Source organism: Nycticebus coucang, chromosome 6 (assembly GCF_027406575.1).
Source record: "Nycticebus coucang isolate mNycCou1 chromosome 6, mNycCou1.pri, whole genome shotgun sequence".
In the NCBI taxonomy this organism is placed as follows: Eukaryota; Metazoa; Chordata; class Mammalia; order Primates; family Lorisidae; genus Nycticebus; species Nycticebus coucang.
The window spans coordinates 20,987,775-21,010,049 of NC_069785.1; the positions used below are offsets into that span (position 1 = coordinate 20,987,775).

The 22,275-nt window shown below is 43.6% G+C and overlaps 1 protein-coding gene across 9 annotated transcripts in view; it reads right to left on the reverse strand.

Moving 5' to 3' along the window:
* Window positions 1-22,275, reverse strand: part of NPAS3 (neuronal PAS domain protein 3) — a 907,184-nt gene that overhangs the window by 17,306 nt on the left and 867,603 nt on the right. For all 9 annotated transcript variants that reach the window (XM_053594995.1, XM_053594994.1, XM_053594992.1 and 6 more), the window contains 2 exons: window positions 11,864-12,057; window positions 7,800-7,906 (listed from right to left, as the gene is read on the reverse strand). In XM_053594995.1, the coding sequence (XP_053450970.1) occupies window positions 7,800-7,906; window positions 11,864-12,057 (301 nt within the window). The remainder of the gene's footprint in view (window positions 1-7,799; window positions 7,907-11,863; window positions 12,058-22,275) is intronic.

The window sequence follows — 22,275 nt, forward strand, 5'->3', positions numbered from 1 at the left end:
ATATCAGTGGGGAGGCACAGGCATACAAAAACTAGTGTTTTGGACTTGGCACCCATAGCACAATGGTTATGGTGCCAGCCACATACACCCATGGTGGCGGGTTTGAACCCAGCTAAACAACGATAAGTGCAACAAAAAATAGCCTGGTGTTGTGGCTGGTGCCTTTAGTCCCCACTGTTTGGGAGGCTGAGGCAAGAGAATCACTTAAGCCCAAGAGTTTGAGGTTGCTGTGAGCTGTGACGTCACGGCACTCTACCCAGGGCGATACAGTGAGACTCTGTCTCAAAAAAAACAAAAAACAAAAAAACAAACAAACAAAAAAACTAGTGTTTTGTAAAATCAGGAATATTAAAAACAGCCCAGACAAATTCCATTTGTTCAGTTGCTATGTGGAGTTTTCGAAATTCAGGTGCTTTGGTATGAAGACATCACATTCTCCTGCGTAGTCATCACTGTTTCTGGATAACGGGACTCTAATTTGGGGTTTTATGTTTGATGATGTTCTCCCAAGTCCTAGGGGAATAAACCGTGATTGTTTACACTGGAAATAGTAATTCCATCCCCTTGCCAGCCTGTGGTTTAGGCTTGGGCATCTAAGGAAACACTGGACTAGGAAATGCAAGGGGCCCTCTCACTACTACGGGAGCTTCCGGCAATGTTTTCTCGGCTCTCAAAAATGAATGAAAAACAGCAACTGGCCCTTCCTAAATTTGGACACTGTCCTCTGTGGAAATGACAACTGGCAGTGCTATCTTGATAGGTTGCCCAAGTGTCTTCACCTTGAAGAGAAAGTTAAGACAATTAGGGGAAGTTTAAGTCATTTTTACTGGGTTTTTCTGTTACCTGTAACTGGATACATTATAGCTGGTATGTCCCACTGAAAATTCTAAGGAGCCAAAGAGGATTTGAGAGTTCAGGAAGAGGTTCAGAAAGAGGTTCAAATAACCCGATCTTTAGTTAACCCTAAATTCATAGAGAAACTACTGTATGCTAGACAGATATGTGAACTAAACCCTATGCCAGTCTTCTGTGTGAAACAAGAAGTCTGAATTTCTTTGAGATCTTCAGGGTGTAATTAAATAAAATGTTTTAACAAAAGCATTTAAAAAAATAATTTACACAAGAGTAAGAGTAAGATGCTGTAATAGAAGTAATGAGATGGATTTTATTTAGCTTAAAATGGATGATGTAGAAATATGGCTCCCCCCCTTCTGATCATGCCTTATAAGAACAATGGGTTCTTTTTTGTCAAGTATAAGGTTTCTTTTCTTTTTTCTTTTTAAACTATCATGAAAACTGCTACTAATTGAAACAGTAATAGGGAAAAACCCAAGAATCCATGTGAGAATTGTATTAGAGTTTATCAATCAAATCAGAGTTCTGGCTTACTCTCTAGGGAGAGAGAAAACATCATGTAGTTGGATTCTGTGTTTCTCCCATGTTCTTTTTTTTGAGACAGAGTTTCAAGTTGTCACCCTAGATAGAGTGCCATGGCGTCACAGCGCACAGCAACTGCAAACTGTTGGGCTTAAGCAATTCTCTTGCCTCAGCCTCCCAAGTAGCTGGGATTATAGGCACCCGCCACAACGCCCGGCTAATTTTGTTTGTTGCAGTTGTCATTGTTGTTTTAGCTGGCTGGGGCCGGGTTTGAACCCGCCACCCTCGGTGTATGTGGCTGGCACTCTGCCGACTGAGCTACGGGCACTGCCCTCCCATGCTTTTCTAAGCTTGCCGTGCCCTTGGCACTGCCCATCACTCCTGCCATCTTGGCTTCTTGCCATCTTCTTTCAAGGTCCAGGGAAAATCTGCCTCCTCCAGGGCTGCTTCTCCATCCTTTCCTTGGTTGCTCTCACCTCTGAGGTTTATGTATTCTGTTTATGCATCTCACCACTCCTCATATTATGCCAACTCGTCCGCTATTCCATGCTGCTTTCTCCATTGGTATGTGAGCGCTTCAAAGGTAGAGACAATATCTTAGTGATTTTGAAACTAAGCTTTGTATACAGTATGTACTCACAAATGTTAGATGAACTTGAATAGGGCATCTATTATTGCTCATAGTCACACATGCAATCAAAGACAATAATAAGAAAATATTAACTTTAGGGAAAGAAACCAGAGATCTCCTTTTGCCTGTGGGGTGAAACATGACTACTATTTATACCAAGTTAACTTTTCCCATCGTTATTTAAAACTTCTTTATCAAGAAATCACTTGTTCAGTTCATACGAACACTGATTGGGAGGCCCTTAGAGCCAATTCTTTACTCACTTTTTACTATTATTCTTAGAATTCATCTGATGTGAGAAGAAATGGAAATACCAAAAAAGTTTGTACTTGTGTTTACTGTTTACGCCATGTGAAATAGTGCCTTCTAAATACACTAGAACCTCTGTAAGTTGACCACCCCAGGGACTGTAATAAACTGGTCAACATACAGAGGTGGTCAGCATAAGGAACTAGGCCTGTCGTACTGATATGTACATGTGGTGCGTGTCCAATCTATGAAAATTAGGCCAACTTCCGGAGGAGGTCAGCAAAGGGAGGTGGTCAACTACGGAGGTTCTGCTGTATTAGAAAGGTCAGAACTTTTCAAGCTTTAATGTGAGTCTGCTGGCTATCTTGTTGAATGTAGATTCTGACTCAGACAGCCAGGGATGCTGAAGCCATGGCTCCATAGACGTCGCCGTGCAGAAGTGGAGCAGGGCCCCTGGCTGGAGTGAGGCCTTCTTGATGGCTTCTTTTCTCTGTGCTTGCCTGCCTGTGGGCTTGGAAAGCCAAAATCAGTACTTGTCTTTCTTTCCCCTGCCTGGCAAAAGGAGAAAAAATAATACTAATTCACACCTGCATAAAACCCTGGCTTTATCTTGCCCCCATGTGACAGTCTTTTCAGTTAATGGACAAGCACATGACGTCCGCCAACTTGGCTGCTGAAGAAAGTCGGATGTGCTCACTATTACGTGTGTTTTCTTTCATGGGAATTTTCATATTCATATTGACAAAGTGGAACAGCTCATTTGCTTTGGGAAAATGTCCAACCAATGACCAGGTTGCAGCTAAATCCCTAAAGTCCCAGCCCTGAAGAATGGCTGCGATCAGAAAAGAGAAAAAAGTCTCCTGAGCGATCTCTCTGCATCCGGCCCACCCTGCAAACATTAAACCTTCCCTTCTTCCTTCCCTTGCAGCGTTCTTTGCTGTGTGCAATAGCTGCATACCCAAATCAACAATTAAATCCCCCCTTTGTTTGTGTGGCAGATGACAAATGCACGGAGGACATCTTGTGTTGCCTAGGCAGGCAGGGTACTTACTTTGATTGATGCTCAGTTGTGGAAAAAAATGAGCTAGGAAGGAATTACAATGGAGGGCCCGCAGACTGGAAGGGGATATACTAATTAGTCCTGCATTAAGCAGTCTGCTTGCATTTGGCGATGAGATGCCTTTAGGAAGGAAGTGTAGGGGTTATTGATGTAAAACAGCATGGAATGCGTTGTGCCAGGTAGCTGTACATTTGTTTTGTTAGGAAATATAGAGTTTATAATTGAGAAATCAACACTTAGGCTACTGTATTCTTTTAACACCCCACCTAGGTATAGCAGGTAGGCCATGCTTTCTAACTCCATGTGATCTCACAGACAATCTGTAAGTCTCTCTTGCTGAAATAACTCTTCTACAGTTTTCTTAGGCTGGGGAAGTTGCTAGGAAGGAAAAGAAAACTGCCACCACACCTACACTCTCTGGCTAGTTTTCTCTGAAATCCCATAGCTCCAGAGTCTTAGTCTTGCTGGTGGAGCACAACCTCAAAAAAAGAAAAGAAGTTTTTCCCCAGGCCACTTTTGAAGGTGTTAGAGAATTGCTGATGTGACCCAGGAAGACCCATAGGGATATCTCAAGACAAATTCAGCCCCTTGTGTAGACAACGGGCTGGATTAAATGGGAATAAAGAAAAATGCAAAATATGCATCTCTGGTTTAGTGTTGTGTATTTTTTGGCTCATAGGCAGAAATAGAGTGGTAGATGGTGACACTGAAACCTCTCTCAGTAATTTGAGGGCCACCCAGATTCTCGAGGTACCTCTAGGTAGCTGGTCACCTCCATGCTGGTACCTCCCGAGCAAAGAAGAACTGGAGGGATGAAAAGGTGATGAGGTACAAGTAATGACCAACATGAATGGTTTAAAATCCAAACCTGGAGATACCGATTTGATCACTCTGACCAGAGAAATCCATGAAATTGGGCTAAAAGAAAAGAAATCACAGAGGTCTTTGGTTACAGCGTGAAAGAAGGAGCCCTAAACCTTTCTTGGGTTTAGAATCCCTGTGTAACCTCATTAACCTACCATGTTGGTATCGATCATGTGATTCTTAGTGATTCTTTCTGTTGAAATCCTGTGAATTATCAGGCACCTCATGGTAACCTAGTGGGAGAGAAGGCGGTCCCCAGGGCTTGGTTCAGTGTATCAGGTTGTCAAATCCCAGTGCAGCCAAGTTTCCTGTTTACTTTTCTTATTCTATAGACAAGTTTATTGATGGACTAATAGATCCCTCGGCTAGGAAAAACAATATAAGTGATAAAGATAGCATTTTGGTTATCAAAGACTATTAAGTCCTTTTAGAAAAAGTTTTATCCATGAACAGGGGCATAAGACACATATAAAAATATCAGAAATGTTATCAGATGTCTGAAACCTATCTTTCATGGACAGAACCAGGAATTGTACCAACAGCTGTAGGAAGAAACCTTAAATACTTCATGTGGTTTATTTTTTAACCATCCCTTTGTTTTAGAATTCTATCTTATTCTTGAACTTGATTCTATGTCACCATGACCTTCTCCTGCCTAGAAGCCACAGTTGAGGAATCCCTCAGTAATAGCCTAGGGCTTTGGACGGGCAAGATGCTGTGCTGGCTTTTTGCCTTTTCTTCCAGTGTTTACACAACCAAGACCTATTACATGCTCTGTCATTTTGTTACCGGGCTGGCTTTGGTTTCAGAATTAGGTAAACATCAGACATTCCATCACACAATTTTAGACTCAATCTTACTTTATAATGATGTTAATGTTTATTGTACAAAGTGAGATGCATTTGTATATTTTAGCATTTTATTTCAGTCACAGAATGCAAAACCTGACATTGGAATCAGTTTGATTTTGTGTGTGTGTGTGTGTGTGTGTGTGTGATTGAAGATATTAAGCACTACAAGAACGCTGAAATTTCAATCTGATTAGGATCAAACTTCTTCAGGATCAAAACACTCTTTTTCCTCCCCCTACAGTTTGACTAATTGTGTGCTACTCGACACTGCAGAGTTATTCCACAGCGTGATAGCTAAATATGTGAAGTGTATTTTACTGTGCAGAATTATCAGCTCATTCTATTTGTTTTTCATGTGATGAAGGTTATTAAAAGAACTCAAAATTACAAGTCGTGTGTATGAGTTAAAAGAGTGGACTCAGTCATTGTTAGGGGGCTAAATCATAAAGCAATAGCCGGTATGTCAATATCAGGGAATGAAAAATATTCCAGAACTTAAAAGCATACCTTCTCTGTTTATTAGTTGGTGAACTACCAGAAAAATGAGGAGACTAGCACAATAGTGAGTGGCAGAGTGGTGTATTTTCAGCACTCTCAAATTTTTCTGGCTACTGAAAATAAGATAAAAGTAGATCGGAAATGTATTTGTTGGAGACCTTTGCTTTATGGGGAGGAATGAACTGCCCTCGCTTACTGTTCCGGAGGAATTGTGTTTCTTCAAGCTGTAAATCAAATCCCAGCGAGACAGCATGATGTTTTCCAAATAATAACTGAGGATGACAAAGTATTTTTTGGTCAGCCTCAGATTTCTGAATTTAGACCTTCATTAAGATTCCAAAATGAGAAGGCGCCACCCTCTCCCTGCTCACGTGGTCTATGAAAATGTCCTAAAAACAATAAATTCATTTTAAAAGTCTGGATCTCTGACCTATATTGTTCCAAAAATATATCTACAGCTTCCTCCAAAGACCCTGATTTTTCTCCATTATCTCTGAGTTCCCAGCAACAGTTCCCAGCAACCTGATGTTTCTTTTCTGGAAACAACATCATTTATTTTCCCCCCAATTAATTGAAGAGCCATCTGCTTCTGCAATCCATGACACTCATTCATTCTTAGCAACAAGTGTGCTCCCCAAATCCCTGGTGAGCAGTATCGTGACATGGGCTCAGCGCTGGGAGTGGAAGATACTGGAGAGTGGCCTCCCAGGCAGGCTCTTGGTATACAGTGGTATACATGGTGTATATACTGAATTCCACACTGAACTTGGTTCCGCGTCACTGTGGCTAATGCAGGACTGAAACACCGTACAAGACACTCAAACTTTGAGCCTTTGGCTAGCTCACTGTCTCCATTATGCTTTTGAAGGTCTCAGTTTGAAATGAGGAAGCAATTGCAAAGGGCAGGAAAGACCTGAATTAGCTCTCCTCCACCATGACAAGAAGCGGGAGAGGAGGTAGATCCAAAGGCCACCTGGCTGTTGCTTCCTACGTAAAAGCTTCAGTGTCAAGCTATATTAACTCATGTGTGGCACCTTGCACGGTACGGCTATGCGTTGCTTTGTGGCAGAGATATAATACATTCTGCGAAATGTGTCGTCATCAGGCGATTTCGTCACTGTGTGAACTCACAGCATGGAGCGCACTTACACAACCCTAGGTGGTGTAGCTTCCCACACGCCGGGGCTACGCACAGCCCATTGCTCCAGGCTGCAGACCATGTTACTGTCCTGTATACTGTGGGCGACTGTAACACAATGTATGTGTCTATCTAAACACAGCTCAGTACACAGAAGGGATAGTAAGAATATGATCTTATAATCTTTTGGGACCACCATTGTATTTGTGGTCCATTGTGGATCAAAATGTTACCTAGTACGTGGCTGTATTTAAAATCAGGGGTCAGAACTGAGCTTAGACCTTCCAGGCTGCTAGGGCCCTCATCTTTGCAGAGTCTACCACTTGGTCACAAAAAAGCAGCTCTGGGAAGAGGACGCCTCCCTCCTGCAGGGCTCAGTGCTCCTGACAGACCCCTTCCCTGCACAGTGTACGTGGCCACGGGAGAGGGACAGGGGCCACTGCACGATGATGCTGGTGTGTGAGCTGGTACTCGGGCCCGTCCAGAACACTGCTGGTCCAGCTTTGTTTATGTGCTGTGGAAGGTCCTCTGGAGTTCAGCCTGGGTCAGCAGCTGGGATCAGTTTCTCTCTCCTAGAGGTTAGGGGTTGGAGGTACTTCCTTCCTTAAAATAACCCTCTTTTCAGAAATACAGTGAAAAGACACTGCCCATGAGAGCTTCTGTGTCCACCTGACATCCTCTTCCCCATCACCCTGGGCCTCCCCCTACCCCTAGTTTTGTGGCTAGTCCAGTAGGTGTTTTTACTTGGCCTTGGCCTATTTGAATTTATCTTCTTCCAGGTACATTTTGTAACTGAGACCACAAATTTCAGAGTGGAAGCTGCTGGATAGAAAACAAAGGGGCCCAGAAAGCACTTAAGACAAAAGTTCCCCCACTGCTTCCTGGGGGAGAGAGTACAAAAGACCATGGAATTCTGGACGCACCTGGAGATCCAGCAATCTCTCTCGGCCTGAGGTCCAGCACTCCATCTGATTCGAACGCACACTGAGATGATTTCTGTCCCACCTTTTCTCACCACACACTGACAGTCCTCTCAAACACACACAGGCGAGATGAAGGGAAGGATCGGCGCTGAAACCAGACAGAGGTGACCCCAGCCCCGCTGCCCCCTCCCCGACAGGAGGTACTTACAGTCTAAGTGGCTGTGCCTGATGCCCTCCACGTCCTCGGCGTGGATGAAGTGGTAGCATCTCTTCCCCACGATGTCCACGGGGGTCAGATCCATATAATCACTAATCCTACAAAGGGAAGAACACAGGCTGGAATTCAGAGGGGATGAAAATAGAGAAACTGTCAAATAACACAGACACAGGCCCACTGTCGCGTTTTCATTAGACCATGGTACTGGCGGAGACATGGGCACTTTGAGGGAAAACCCTTTATAGATAAGATTATTTTTTAAACATGTAACAGTCTTTCTCTGAAGTAAAAAATGCGCTAGATAGAGCATCTGTGTTTCAATAATTAGGTAGGTTTTTCTTTTTCTTTGCCATTAGAATGCACATGTAGACAGCATAATTCCACGAAATTATTGAGAATCAGTAACAATGCAAGATCCTCATTACAACCAAGATAATTCAAGGTTACATAATAAAATAAAAACATGTTATGTTTATACCAAATGATTAGAGACACCTTTCATTTAAACAGATTGGTCTTCTATTGGGTATTTCCATGAAAAAGGGCTTCAACTGCTTCTTGGCACAAAGTCCAAATTGGCATTTCAAGGGATATAATTTAAATGCTGAGACATACAGATGCCTGGGGGTATTATCCTTTTTTAGTCTTAGTCATTTGGGAGCTCAGCTTTCACTCTTGGCCCTTTTAACTGGCACTTTGTGGTGGATTCCACACAGAAACTTTTAAACCGTTTCAGCAGCTCTTCCAGACTTGTGCCCGACAGTTTGTGTGCGTGTGAGCCTCTGTCATTGATTGTACAGATGTCGATGTCCTCAGGCGGGGCACAGAAAAACAGAACCAAATTGGAAAACATGTTGGGGAATCTGCCTGGTTTATATAAGCTTGTCAAAATGCTTATTACCCCTGTATTACCAAGTGCAGTTTCCCTGTGGTCAGTCCAAAATGGAAGGTCCATCTTCTTTACTGGGCCTGTGTATTTTTTCTTTTTTAATTTATGATGTACAGTCTATTCAAATATGAAGTGAACCTTTAGAAATGACACACGTAAGGAACAGATGAGATCACTGTTAGAGAGTGAAGGCTTCGCCTCTAACGCAAGCAGGAAAATGAGAAAGAAAAACAAAATATAACACGAAAGGAATTAAAATATACTACTCGGGGTGAATTTCTCAATGTGCAGCAATTTAACTAATACTTTTGGGCCAAACTACCCTGTTTCCCCGATAAGGTGTGCTCCCAAAGATGCGCTAGGTCTTATTTTCAGGGGACGTCTTATATTTCCTTAAGTAGGTCTTATTTTCGGAGGATGTCTGATTTTCAGGGAAACAGGGTAGAATTCTTGGTAAGATAAGATGAACTGGAGAAATAAAAAGGAGGGTTTTCTAGGGATTCCGTGGTTTTCTAGAACAAAACAGATTCATTGGTGTTTTTCTAGTATCATTAGCCATTTTCCAAGCATAGTTTCTGCTTCCTTTCTGCAAATGAGGGAACAAGGATGTCATTAAAAGACCCTCATTGGTGTTTTTGAAATTTGCCAGCTCCTCTGCAAGCATCAGATGTGGGCTTTGCCCGAGGCCATCCTAGGGAACACAGAGTGAGGAGAAGCTTCAGTTTCTAGTTAACAATTCCCTAATTAAATAATAAACCCCTGGAAAAAGCCAATCCATTCTTTGGGGAAGGCATTTCTTTAGTTTATTCTTTATTTGAATTGAATCCTCCAAAATGATTGAAGTCCTTCTCTGTACGGAGCCTGTTCCTGTGGTGAACAAGACCACGTCTTGTGTTTGAGGGTCTCTTAATGTGTAGAAAGCGCCAGACCAGTGAGGTGACTTATATCAGAATCAGAATCCTGGTGGCATCTTTTACTCTGAGCCTCAGTTTCCTCATCTGTACAAGAACCTAAGAGGTGAGTGAGGCGATTCGTGAGCGGAATGAAACTAATGTAGCATAGCGCCTGGTACACAGTATGTTTTTTCCTCAGATCAAATAGGCAATTACCTCTAATACAGGTCTTTTTCATAATTACAATCATCTTCAGGTGGGAAATCGTACATTGTATTGGCTAATGGGGGTTGTGGAAAGCCTTTTTTTTTTTTTAATAGCAAGAAAAACACTAAAAGCAGGTCACAGAAAATGATCTCAATTACGAGAGTGGCACCAGGAAGCACTCAGGTCCATGGAGCTTGTCAAAAGAATTAATGAGTTGATCACAGGAATGAAAATGAAGTGATGTTTTGGGATAGGACAATCACTGGAAGTTGGTAAATAGGATGAGCCCCATTCTTCTGAGTGATGAAGGTAGAAATTCTAAGTCAAGTGAGCTGACGTATGTTTTCAAAGAAGCAAAGCCACTGTCCTCCTCTGACTTTGAGTCAGCCTCCCTTTGCTGGGTCCCCTTCTCCAGCATTCTGCATTTCCACTCAGAGAATAAGCAGTGTCGTGGGCCGTACCTGTGCTCTTTCATGGATGTGTACGTATGTATGAAAAGTCCCTCTTGGAGGTCCCTCTGACCCACAGCGTGGCATTTAGCCTGACTTCTGAGGGAAAACAAGAGACTTCAGGGAGACCCCACAGGATGAAGCCAAGTGCATGTTGGGCTTTTGAATCTGGTAGACCTGGGTCTGAATGTTGGTTGAAGACAAGTCATTCAACTTTCCTCTCAGCTGAATTTGCCTGAGGGACACAGTGGCAGTACAGAATGTGGCACAGATGGTGAGCTTTGCACGTGGCCTAGTGTCAGTGAGTGTTCCTGAAATGCCAGCAGTGTTTAGGGCTACTTGTTGGTTCTAGCTCATCATTCTGACTACCTTGGCCTTCCTAATGTTCTGCAGACCTTCCAGAAGACCCATGTATACAGCCCATGGTAAAAATTTTAATGAATGCCAACAAAACTTAAAAAGCAGATTTAGAGTTATTAATCAAATGACAGTGACAGTTAATGATCTCGTCTAGCCTATTGAATACTCTAAGCTCAGGTGTGGGTATCTTTTCCCACTGGTGAATGCTTTCCTCTGAATCAGATACTGGTTAGAGACAGTGGGAGGTTTGTAATTCGACCTCACATCTTCAGCACACCCCGGTGGGCTGGACGTACAGGCTGCTGTCCTCCTCCTGGCTGGGCTCTGCAGAGGTGGGGTACCCAGGCTGCGTTCATCTCTCATCGTATGGCGCTCCCAGGGTTCAGTGAACATATAGTGCCATCAAGCCTGATGACAACAGTGACATAAAGCATCCTGCCTGAACCGACCCAGGAATTCTGCTGTGGTCCCAGGGATGGGCTGTCTGGCTGTGGCATCCTTCCCATGCTACTGCGTGGGCAGTTCCTCTCGTCTCCACGGCTCCCCTTGTCCTCCATCGTTCCCTCTTCAAATCAGTCTCATGATGGGCTGGTGACTCTAGGTGAAAGGTCTAAAGGGGCACTGTCCCATTTCTTTATCCCTTGTTTTGTGCTTAATGGAAAAAGTGAACTTTTCAACCAGAGGCCAAAAAGTCCTTTTATAAAAGCTCAGACTTGAGGAAGAACTGCCAGCTCATTCATATGATGAGTCATCTTTTTCTTAATTTCCCAAAGTGAAATCCTCAGGATGACAAAGTTTTATTGAATAGCGTCGCAGATTTCTTTTTTCCCTTTCCTCTAGGGGCCTCAGGTTCTCATTTGTTCTCACCACACTAGTGTCTACGTGAACACTGACCATCACGCGGCTGGGCCCTCGAATGGGTCGGAAGTGGGTCCCCCCGAGGCATCAGAGGCTATATTTTGCTGCATCATTTTGCCAATAACATCTCAGCTCTGCTCTCTCCTTGGGTTCTCAGCCAAAATGGACTTTCTTTATAGCTTATGGATGTCAGAGTATCCCCATTCATTTAATTGTTGTCCTTACTATCAATCAGGGCAGCAATGTAAATTTTAAATACAAACAGAGCAAGCTAGGTGTCAGTCCGGGCAGCCTTTGAAAGCAAGACTGGGATTTCTAAAGAGCTTCCAGACTGCTGGGGACACAAACCCTCACCAGTGTGCTAGTGCAACAGGGCAAATGAAAACAAAAACCAAGTACCTATTTTCACAGTAAATGATATTGAGGTCCATATTTACTCGAGTGACGAACATATGGCAGTCGATTCTGACTTCATTGATCGTTGGGGGAGGCAAGGCATGAGCCACAACCACGAGACCCATGATTTGGCTGGGGACGGTCCTCCCATGGGACAGCGAAACTCTCAGGCGTAGCCGGCCTGTGATGTGAATCACCTGTAAAAGAACATTAAGTCCAGGACACCAGTCACATGTACATTCTGGATATAACGGGATTTCTTCTAAGAAATGCAAAATGACATTGGGAGCAACCACCCTGAGCTTGTGTCCTCTGAGTTCATAATGGCTTTCAGCACACCCGCCACCTCCTCGTGGGGAGAGACAGGAAAGAAATCTTATTACACCCTGAGCATTTCTCAGTGCAGGGTGCTGTTGCTATTGCTAGGATGGCGCTGTCACTATTACTGTTTAAGGACTCTTTTTCCCCACACTTAGGAGAAATAAATTCCTAACCTGATAAAATGGCTACAAAGCTGAGCCCTGAGCTGCAAAGGAAATGTTTTCATTACTAGGTCTTGTTAATGGACGATGTCTGTCTCTCTCCGAGTGGGAACTCGAGTGGGACTACATGGCCATCTCCTTTCAGAAGTGTGGCTCAGGGTGTCCCTTCATGTGAGGGTCGATATCGCAAATGGTTAAAGACTCAAATGAAGAACAGACTCAGCACAATGCCATGAATGGGTTCTTTGGAGGATAGATACTTCACGTCCAGTGGTGCTGAAGGAGGAGTAGGTACCCTACAGGGGTGACGGTCAGAGGACTCTGGTCTGCGATTTGCACCTCAAGCTTGTATAAAGTAGGCTCAGGCAGACTTGCACCATCTGGGTGGCAGACTGGAGGTTCCTTGCCCAGAAATAGGAGGGACAACACTGGGCTGTAATTTTTAATTTCTTAGCCAAAGTCTATCATATACAGACCAGGCCACTCAGAACCGAACAAACCTTTGCATATAAACTGCTCAGAGAAGAAGAGCCCTGGTGTCGACTTCTTGAAATCATGGTTTAGGGAAACAAAAGGTTGAACAGTTGAAGGATTTGTATAGCTATGCTTTGGAATGAGGGAGTAAGGGGTGTCTCTCTGTGTGTAGGTACACGCTAGCTGTGTTCTGAGGACCCTGCCACAATGTAGGGAATCTCCCCAAACCAGGTCACAGAGGTAATTACTGTGATTCAGCGTGCCGTGCAGCTCAGTTTAGTAGCTAACTGGAGTCTCCACATTTGCTTTCCCTTTCCAAATGCATCATTGAGTGCCAAACTATCTTTTGAGAGTCTACTTTCCCCCCTTTGCCATAAGGAACCGACGTGGGAAGTAGGTCTCGCGCCTCCCAGGAACAATATGATCTAGTGTCTGCTCTCCTTCCCAGGGGCACAAATGGCGATTTTTTTTCCCATTTGGGTTTGTTTCTCTGAAGTCATTCAGTTTTCCAGGAGCGAGCCACACCACTGTCAGTCAGGATGCGGGATCAAAGCTGGCAGGGCTGCTCTTCAGAGTCCTAGCTGTTCTAAATAACACCTCTTCCCCGTGCCCCTTCACATCTGCGCCCAGAGCTGCGGATCTGGAAACAGCAACTCGGAGGATTATTGAGGTTATTCCAGCAGCAGCTTTTCGACCACCCACATCTGAAGTTGACTAAATTCATACTTAATGCACCTTTGCTTTAAGCTCTGGTCAGATGAGCTACTTTATGAATATTTGAAAATGTTCCTAGAGGCAAGGATGCTAGAACACCATCACAGACACACATTTTTGCAAGACCTCATTAACTAATAAAGAAATAGCTAAAAGAAATGGGATTAACTTCACAGGAGGGGTGTTAACAGTCCCTGGTCCTCCTCCCAGCGAGGCTTACATAGATGCTCGTTTACCATTAGCTGCCTTGTTTTATCAGGAACACTCAGCTTCTTGGAAAAACACAGATCTATAAATGCTCAGGAAAACACACATCCAGAAATGATATGCTAAATAAATCCCCACTTGGTATTCTGTTCCAAAGCAATTTAAAGGCGTCTGGACTGGAAAACATTTTGGGAAGGCAGACAGGCTCAGGGCGGGGAAGTGGGGTGGCATGGCAGATCCACCCTGCCTCTGATCCCCGGCTTTGCCTGTGCTCATTGTCCTGGTGTTGGGTGTGTGTGTGTGTGTGTGTGTGTGTGTGTGTCTCAAACTTGAGTCCAGTAAGGTCTATACTTGCTCTCTGATTCTGTCACCCTGAGCGAGTCACTCAGCCTCTCTGCATCTCAATTTCATTTTCTGTGAAATGGGGATAATAGTGACAATTCTTCAGTTATGTTCTGAAAATCAAAGGAGGTAATAGAGGAGAGTACTTTATCAACTGTAAAGAACTCTACACATTTTATTATAATGCCTCTGTTTGCCTTTAAAACTAGCAACCAATAAGCAGACGAACCAAATATTACTTTGGTGTTGACCAACAGTCTAATAAAAGACATTATTTTAAAGGATCGTAACATTTTCTATTTGGAAGAAAACTTGAGAAGGTCTGTGTTAGCCCCCTCTCCCTTTCATTTTTTGTTTAGGTGAGGAAAGAGGCTCCAGAAAGTTCATTCTCTATCCTGTGTCACTTAACCTAGAAATGGCAAATGGGGCCTGGCTGCCATGTTTTTAGGTCTTGTTTAAGTGTCATATCAACTTTGATATGCCTGTATGCAAATATTCTGTGCATAGTGATTGAATGAAACATTAGCCGTATGTGCCAAATGCTGATTTATTACTTAAGTAACCTGTATCTGAATCTTTAAAAAGATTTCATTCATAACCAGAAGCTCAGGTTATTTGAAAGTCTTTGACAAATAGCACAAACTAAAAAGAAAAGGCGCTAAGAAAATTACCAATGTAGCAACTAAACAGTTGTCAAGAAATGTCAAAGAACAATCAGGGGGTGTGTTTTGTCTGTATGTATGTCTAGGTTTGAGGGAGGGTGGAATTGAAGAGAGGAAAGAGACACCTCTTAGATCCTACAATTAATTTTTAGGTTTAAACTAATGTATTTTTACAAATTCATATCATGATGTCAATGAGCTTTTATTCCCCCACTTGACAGGTTATGTTCAAAGTCTAGAAACATGTCTGGATAGCATGCATCCAAACACATGGATAGCTGGATTTTCATTCTGCAGTTGCTGTTAAGGCTCAAGATGCAAAGGAAAGAGTATTGTCAAGAGGATTGGGTTCAAATCTTTGCTCTGGCACATAATAGCCATGCAACTATGATGCTCAGATAATTGAAATGACTTGCTTAGTTTTCAGACCTATCATATAGGAGTTTAAAAACCTACTACAAAGAAAATAAGTCCTCTGCAAAGGTTGTCTGAATAACTCGACAAAAGGCATTCTTGATTCTTTAGTTTCTAAGATATATTACCCTGTTTCCCCCCAAATAAGACAGTCTCTTATTTTAAGGTGTGCTCCCAAAGATGTGCTAGGTCTTATTTTCAGGGGACGTCTTATCTTTCCTGTAAGTAGGTCTTATTTTCGGAGGATGTCTTATTTTCGGGGAAACAGGGTATGTGTGAGATATTCTATTCTGGTAGGATTAGGCTGGGGCCCAGCATTTGTTTGGGTTTAAAGCTTCAGAGGTCATACTAGCTGCTTGAGACTATCTGGCAAGTGGGTTTGGAGTTATACCAGTGGTTCTCAACATTGGCTATGCATTGGAATCACCCAGGGAGTCTTTAAAAGTTCCCACGTCCTGGCTGTGCCTGAGAGCAGTTAAACCTGGATCTCAGGTGGTGAGGCACTGGCAGCAATGTTTGCAAACATTTTAGGAGTTTCCCAGGTCTCATAGGGATGCCCAGAGGATTAAGTGAAAATGTACATGAAGTGCCTAGGAATATGCATGATGGTAGCAAGTATGTTCTATAAGAAAGGTTGGAATAAGATCTTTAGGAGTTCAAGGTAGGAAGAAAGTACTTTCAGCCAAATACATCAAGGAAGTTACATTAATGTTGCATATACATAAACTGTTGATATAAGATATGATCACAGAATGGTGAAAAGGTTTCCAGATATAAGAGCTAGAACAAAAGATCATAAAAGGGAACCTATTGGGAGTGCCCAGGGCTCCAGGAGCATTTGAATTGGTATAGCAGGAGAAGAGACAGACGGAACCAAGATGGTAGGTCCATTTCATAGAGCTTGGCAGTGGGACCTGAGGCGGGGAGAGCACCAGAATTTTTGAGCCTGTCTCACAACAGACTAACTGATAAATGGGACTGCAGGAACTGCTGTGGGGTCAGAGATGACGTCTTGTGAATGGTGTGTACTTGCACAGTCTGGGAAGATCCTGGAGAAGGTGTCCAGGAGATGGTAGGAGATGGAGATGAGGACTTAAACGATGACAGTTGAAGATACAGTTCTGGAATTCTCTCCCGATCCCAGAGGTGACAAAACCAAGACAGTCAGTAGGATTACCAGTGGAGAAAACACAGATAAGAATACGGAAGGCATTTTCCTTCCCTTGGATACCTGAAGCCTAAGGCAATGAATGTTTTGGTTTTCTCTAAATTGAGGTTCTCTTCTTCTGTAACAATTATTTTTGTTAAAAAGCAAAAAATTCTGAAAGCTCATAAATACCCCCCTTTTCCATCCACAGCTCCATTCTGACACAGTTGCCAAGCTTGCTACACCCTGCCCATCCCAGGGAGGGTGTGGGGCTTCCTCCTGTGGATCAGCAGATGGATGGGAAACGGCTGTGAATACAAAGACACACACCTAGATTCTCATACTCTGTCAAGAGCCACAGAGCTGTGCAAATAACATAGTTGCTTTCAAATGAAAGGAATATGGCGGAGTGGGAACAACATGGCATTGGAAAAGAGAACATCTGATAAACCAGCCCTGATGCTGGTGATTCTGGCAAGTCACCCAGCTTGGCCAGGGCAGAATTTCCACAGAAACAAAACGGTGAGAAAAACCCTAGAGCTCTTGCTCAGCTCTATAGAATTCTACAACCAAATTCTTAGTCGAATGGCCTTTCTCCTGCTGTCGGGTTACCCCTCCACCCCGTTGGCGACCTCACAGTGGTGCAGGAGTTTCAGAAAACAGCTACAAATTGCTAAATGCAGTTTACTTTAAGAATTAATTAACAGGGACCTCATGGGTCATATCTGAGTTGGAAAATGCTTTGCTTTTGACCAATGCCAGCTAAAAACTGCCTCTGTGTTCTAAAGGTTCATCTTAGTCTGGTCTTTAATCTATAGACATTCTTCAAAAGAGCTTTCTGAACTAAAAGATTCTTTGCCCCCAAGCTCAATTTTATATATGAGCTCTAGCTTCACGTCTCTGTCATTGTTCTTGTTTTATCATAAAGAGCTGTATAAAAATGCTAAAGCTGATATTTTTCTAAACTCCTTACGCAGCACTGCCCGAATGCCAGGACCATTGGAGCAGAATGCATAAGGTTTCTGAGTTGAAATCCCCTCATCTTTGATAAAATGTCCAGATTAGTGCTATTTGATTGTCACATGGTAAAGAAACTGCGACTTGTATTTTTCTTCTCTGATACGAGGAGCAGCTGTGGGTGATGCTGTGCGTCCGCAGAGTTGAGGACGAGTGTGGGATGGTAGCAAGCCACACTGCCTAGACACAAGTGTATTTCTCTTCCTGCCAAAGCTCCCTTCAGTGGTCTGTTACCCTTAGATGTGCTCCACTAATATCTCCTCATTATAAACAAGCCCATCACAGTGACCGTGAGAAAATTTCCCCCCATCAATGCTTAGGGAAACAGAGTCCGTGATGGCAAAATACATCTGGAAGCTCTTCTCCTTCCTTATAGGACTAAATCTCAGTTCTAGTAATAGTAAACATTTTCTTTATCAAAAGGAAGTGCCAGGTATGATGCATATAATTTTCCACACAGAATGTAAAGTTCAGACAGAATAGGGATAGGCAACTGGGGTGCAAAATGGCTGTGGGCATGAAAAAACTACAGACTCCCTGGGTTGGGAGCATCTTCAGAGATTTATCACTTGTCCTTTAAGGGAACCCAAATTTACCTTAAAAATTAAGCTTCCGGGTGGTGCCTGTGGCTCAAGGAGTAGGGCACCGGTCCCATATGCCAGAGGTGGCGGGTTCAAACCCAGTCCCGGCCAAAAGAAAAAAAAAAAAAAATTAAGCTTCCTTCTGGGACTCTGGTTCCTTTTCTTTTCTTTTTTTTCTTTCTTTCTTTGTTTCTCTTTCCCTCTGTAGAAGTCTGGTTTAGCATACAGATCATCAAATCACCAGCTCAGGTGGGAGAGTCAGCTAATTATTTTTAAGTGATGGGGGCTTTGAGGTGTCTGGAAACCCATTGAAAGATAAGGGCTTAGCCAGGCCTTCTGAACCTAAACACGTAGCCTACAGCATAACAACTTAATCTCAACCAGAGCCAGAATACCAACTTTGTGTAAATTACTTCATGTAAATTTATAGGAGTGGGTTTTTTGAGACTGAGACCATAGTCATGGGTTGGAGAATCTGCTCTTACAGGCCTTTTGTCTGACTCTGGCCATCTAGGTCTTTGCATGAGGCCTGAGAAAACAAATGAACAAACCTTGGCTGGAACCAGGTGCTTGTGCACAGAGGCCAGTGCTGTGAAGAGGCTCACACGGGGAGGAGGAGACTTTGGTTCTCTGGGAGGCAGGAGAACGGTACAATGACATGTCCCTTCCCTTCCTGGAGCTCAGATTTTGGTTCTAAAAATCATAGGCTTTTTAGAACTAAAACCATAGGCTTGGTCCTAAGTCACAATGGGACTTTAGGAATTGGGGATGAGAAAGGCCAAACAGGGAAAAGCTGACTTCTCAACTGAACTAGAACAGCTGACGAAGACTGTTCTAGTGCATACTGCTGCCAAGCGTGCTCTGGGAAAGAACTCATAAGCACTAAAAAAACCTAAAATATGCTCCAGGAGCCAAGGACAAGCTGACACCAGGAGCTCAAATGTGGGAACAAGTGGGAAGAGCAAGAGAGTTGTCAGTTTAATACACGCCTACGTGCGAAAGTGAGACTGAGGGTAGGAGCGGCTCGGGGCAATGAGCTATTGGAAGGGAGTGGGTGACAGGGAGACCTCTTCCAGGGCCAAGGAGAGGAGCAGGAGAGGTGGTCCTGTCATCAGCTAGGCACGGAGGTGGCCATTAGCTCAGGAAGGAGGTAGGTGGCGGGAATCTTTCTGGGAGTTTGTCCCAAAGAATTTCCCTAAGATTAGTGGTCTTAAACAATTGGACAGGGAGTAGGGGAGTAGGATTCAGATGTAAGGACAGAAGACCAGCAAGCGGTAGAGAGGGCGTCAGGGTTCCAGGCTGGCTCAACTTAAGGGCAGAAAAGAGGAGGGAGGCTGGCTAGGAGCATGTTGGCCGGAGGTCAGAAAGAAGAGACCTAGCAGAATAAAAGGGTGACGATGACATAGAAAATGTCAATTATCACAGACTCCACAATCTTCCATTAGTTTCGAGTGGAAACGAGGCGGGCAGGAGGGGTGATGGACCTGGAGCACACCGTCCGATGCTGGCTCGGATTCCTGAGGAGACTCAGGGAAGGCTGGTGCAGGAAGCGGGCAGGTCTAGTCACACATGAGGACATTCCAGATTTTGAAAGGCAGAGGGAAAGGAAAGAAGTCAGGGGCTAATTTCTCTGCCCTCACTGAGATAGACCTTAGTAGGTCTTGAAGGAAAACAGGCTTGGGCACAAGTATACTATGTGAACGTGGGCATTCCTGTTCTTATAGAGAAGTCAACTCAATGTGTTCAGTAAACAAATAACTAAAATGACCAACTGGGCCTGGTGCATGAGGGGAAAAACTGTCTTGTTCTTTGCTTTGAACAGAAAGCCTAAGACACCTAATGCTGATAGCAGGGATTTCTTGAAACACAAAATCTCTACGAGTAGTGATTCTTAAATTTGAATGCGTAAAAGAATCACTAGAGAGCTTATTAATAATGGAGATTCCTCAGTCCCACCCCATCCCCCAACCTCCAGAATCTCAAAAATCTAGAGGAGGCCTGCCTCCCACCAAGCATTCCAGGTGCCTTGGAGGACATTGGCTGGCAGGCCACCCCGTCCTTCAGGTGAAGCGTCCTCTGTATCTGGAGAGCTGAATGGACCTAGACATCGTAATGAAGATGACCCTGGTGCACATCACAGATACCTCCTAAAGATGAACACATATTTATGATTAAATCTGTACTGGAAAAAAATAATCCTCTAGAACATAACCCATTGCCTTTCAGTTCTTTGCAAATGGAGGACTAGGGTGTGATCATCGGGAAGCCTTGGCTGATGAGAAATCAGGGCATGTTTCCTGTGCACGCTCCTTTATTTGTGAAAAGGTCTGCGTTTTCTCTCGGCGGCCACAACACAGTGGGCTGTACTGTTTTGCTGTAAGCCTCTCAGGGGAGGTTGAGCTTTGCCAATCCCCTCCCCCTTGCACAGCTTGCCCCTGGCTTAGCTCCTGATTAATTCAGGGGGATCCTGAGAGGTTAACCCTTAATTTGACGGCTCCAGTGGGGAGCTGAGAGATTGCTGGTAATTTATCACCCTTGTTTTTTTTTTTTTTTTTTGTAACACAAATGCATTTTCTAAGGCAACAAATAAAAAATTATTTAAAAAACCCCCACATTTAAAATACATTTGCCAGGGCATTCACTTCTCACAGAACTGTACCCTCCAAACACAACAAGGATTTCCCATCTATCTCTTTTAACAAACTTCAAATACACAGCATAAAAAAAAATAGCTACAATGATAGCTTTCACTTCTCAAAATGTGCCTGGACCCCATATTTGCTTTCTATTCCCTTTGGAGGAAATAAGTCTTTCTTCTGCCAAAGACAAGATTTTTTTTTTAATTGGGATAGTTTAAGCTGGAGAGATCACCTTAATGAGATTATGGAAATGTATGCCAAGAATATAAACCACATTTTCTCAGAGAGTGGAACACTTCAAATATCATTTAATAACACAGAACCATGGGTAGAAACACCTTGCTAAATTGTTAAGGGGCAAAGCGAGAAGGCTGAACTATGCACATCTGATCAAATTTCGTTTGATTCAGTTACTTTATTAAAGTCTCCTAGAGAAGGACAGAGGACCATTGTACCTCTGTGGAAGGCAACATTTTCGGACGTCTAGCCCTCAGTGTGGGGGAGGGGTACCACCCCTGCTGGCTCCCCGAAGCCCCTGGTGGCTTAGTGCCACCGTCTTTCCGTGGACCGGCAGGTCTCCTCAATATTACAGACTGCAGTTGTATTTCCCAAACAATGTTAGGGGGAAAAAAAAGACGTCTCAGAACAACACTTCTTGGCAAGGAATAAAGACTGGCTCCCTATCCCCACCTCCCCCACCAAGAAGTACTGTGCTATGTCGACACACTTTCATTTCTTACTTAGGAAAGACATAATACAAATCAAATACGTTCTGCTTCCTATTCTCACTTAACACCTTTGTTGCACGTGTGTTTGAAATCTCTCCCGTTGCACAACCAGTCTTGTTCTAAGTTAGTCTCTTTCACCCTTCTCTCTCTTGAGTTTGCCAGCAGAATTTGTATACAGACTCTCCAAACTGCAACAATGCACAAATGTTCAAAGATAGCAGTGCCCCATAGACCCACCACCCTCTGCAGGAAGGCAGGGGTCCTCAGAGAGCGCTGCTGCTGAGAGAGCCCAGCAAGGTGGCCTCTTGGAAGGGCAGCACCCCATCCCCTTCATTCAACCTAAGGGCTACAGGAGAAAAAAATGGTTGCATTTTTTTGATAATAAAGGAAAACATGTAGAGGAAAAACTTTGGCTATGGAAGCCAACTATGCTGTCTTCCTCAGTTTCAGATGATATAGAATGAAAAACAATGTAGCTGGGGAAGGACAGCACTGCTGGGCCCTAAGCTGAAATATATTTTTTGAAGCAGCCATACTATCAAAGGGGAAAGCACAAATGATAATAATTGTATTTTAGCTCATTACAGTTGTTTAAAACAAAAGGGTGGGTCATATATTTTGAAAAACAATAATAACACTATTCCCTAAAGTTAGACATAAAGTTCCTTAAGGATCAAACCTAAAAACAATCACTTTCCAAGTAATAGTCGGTACCTGGGACTGTTAAGGAAATGGAAAAACAAATAGTTGTCTTAAGCCAGGCACTTCAGAACTACAGATGTGCAGACTAGAAGGCGGCGTGCCTCAGTTTCCCCGGCATGCTTGGCGATGTGTGGTTCCGCGTCGGAGGGCCAGGACCTCCTTTGTCTGCATCTGTTTCTTCACTGTTAAAGTGAGGGGGCCTAATGACACTGCCTCTGAGACCCCTTCCTTAGCATAGTATATATTCAATCCAGTGTCTTTAAACACAAAGCCTCGACCTGTCCCCAAAGCGCTAAGCCCCGATAA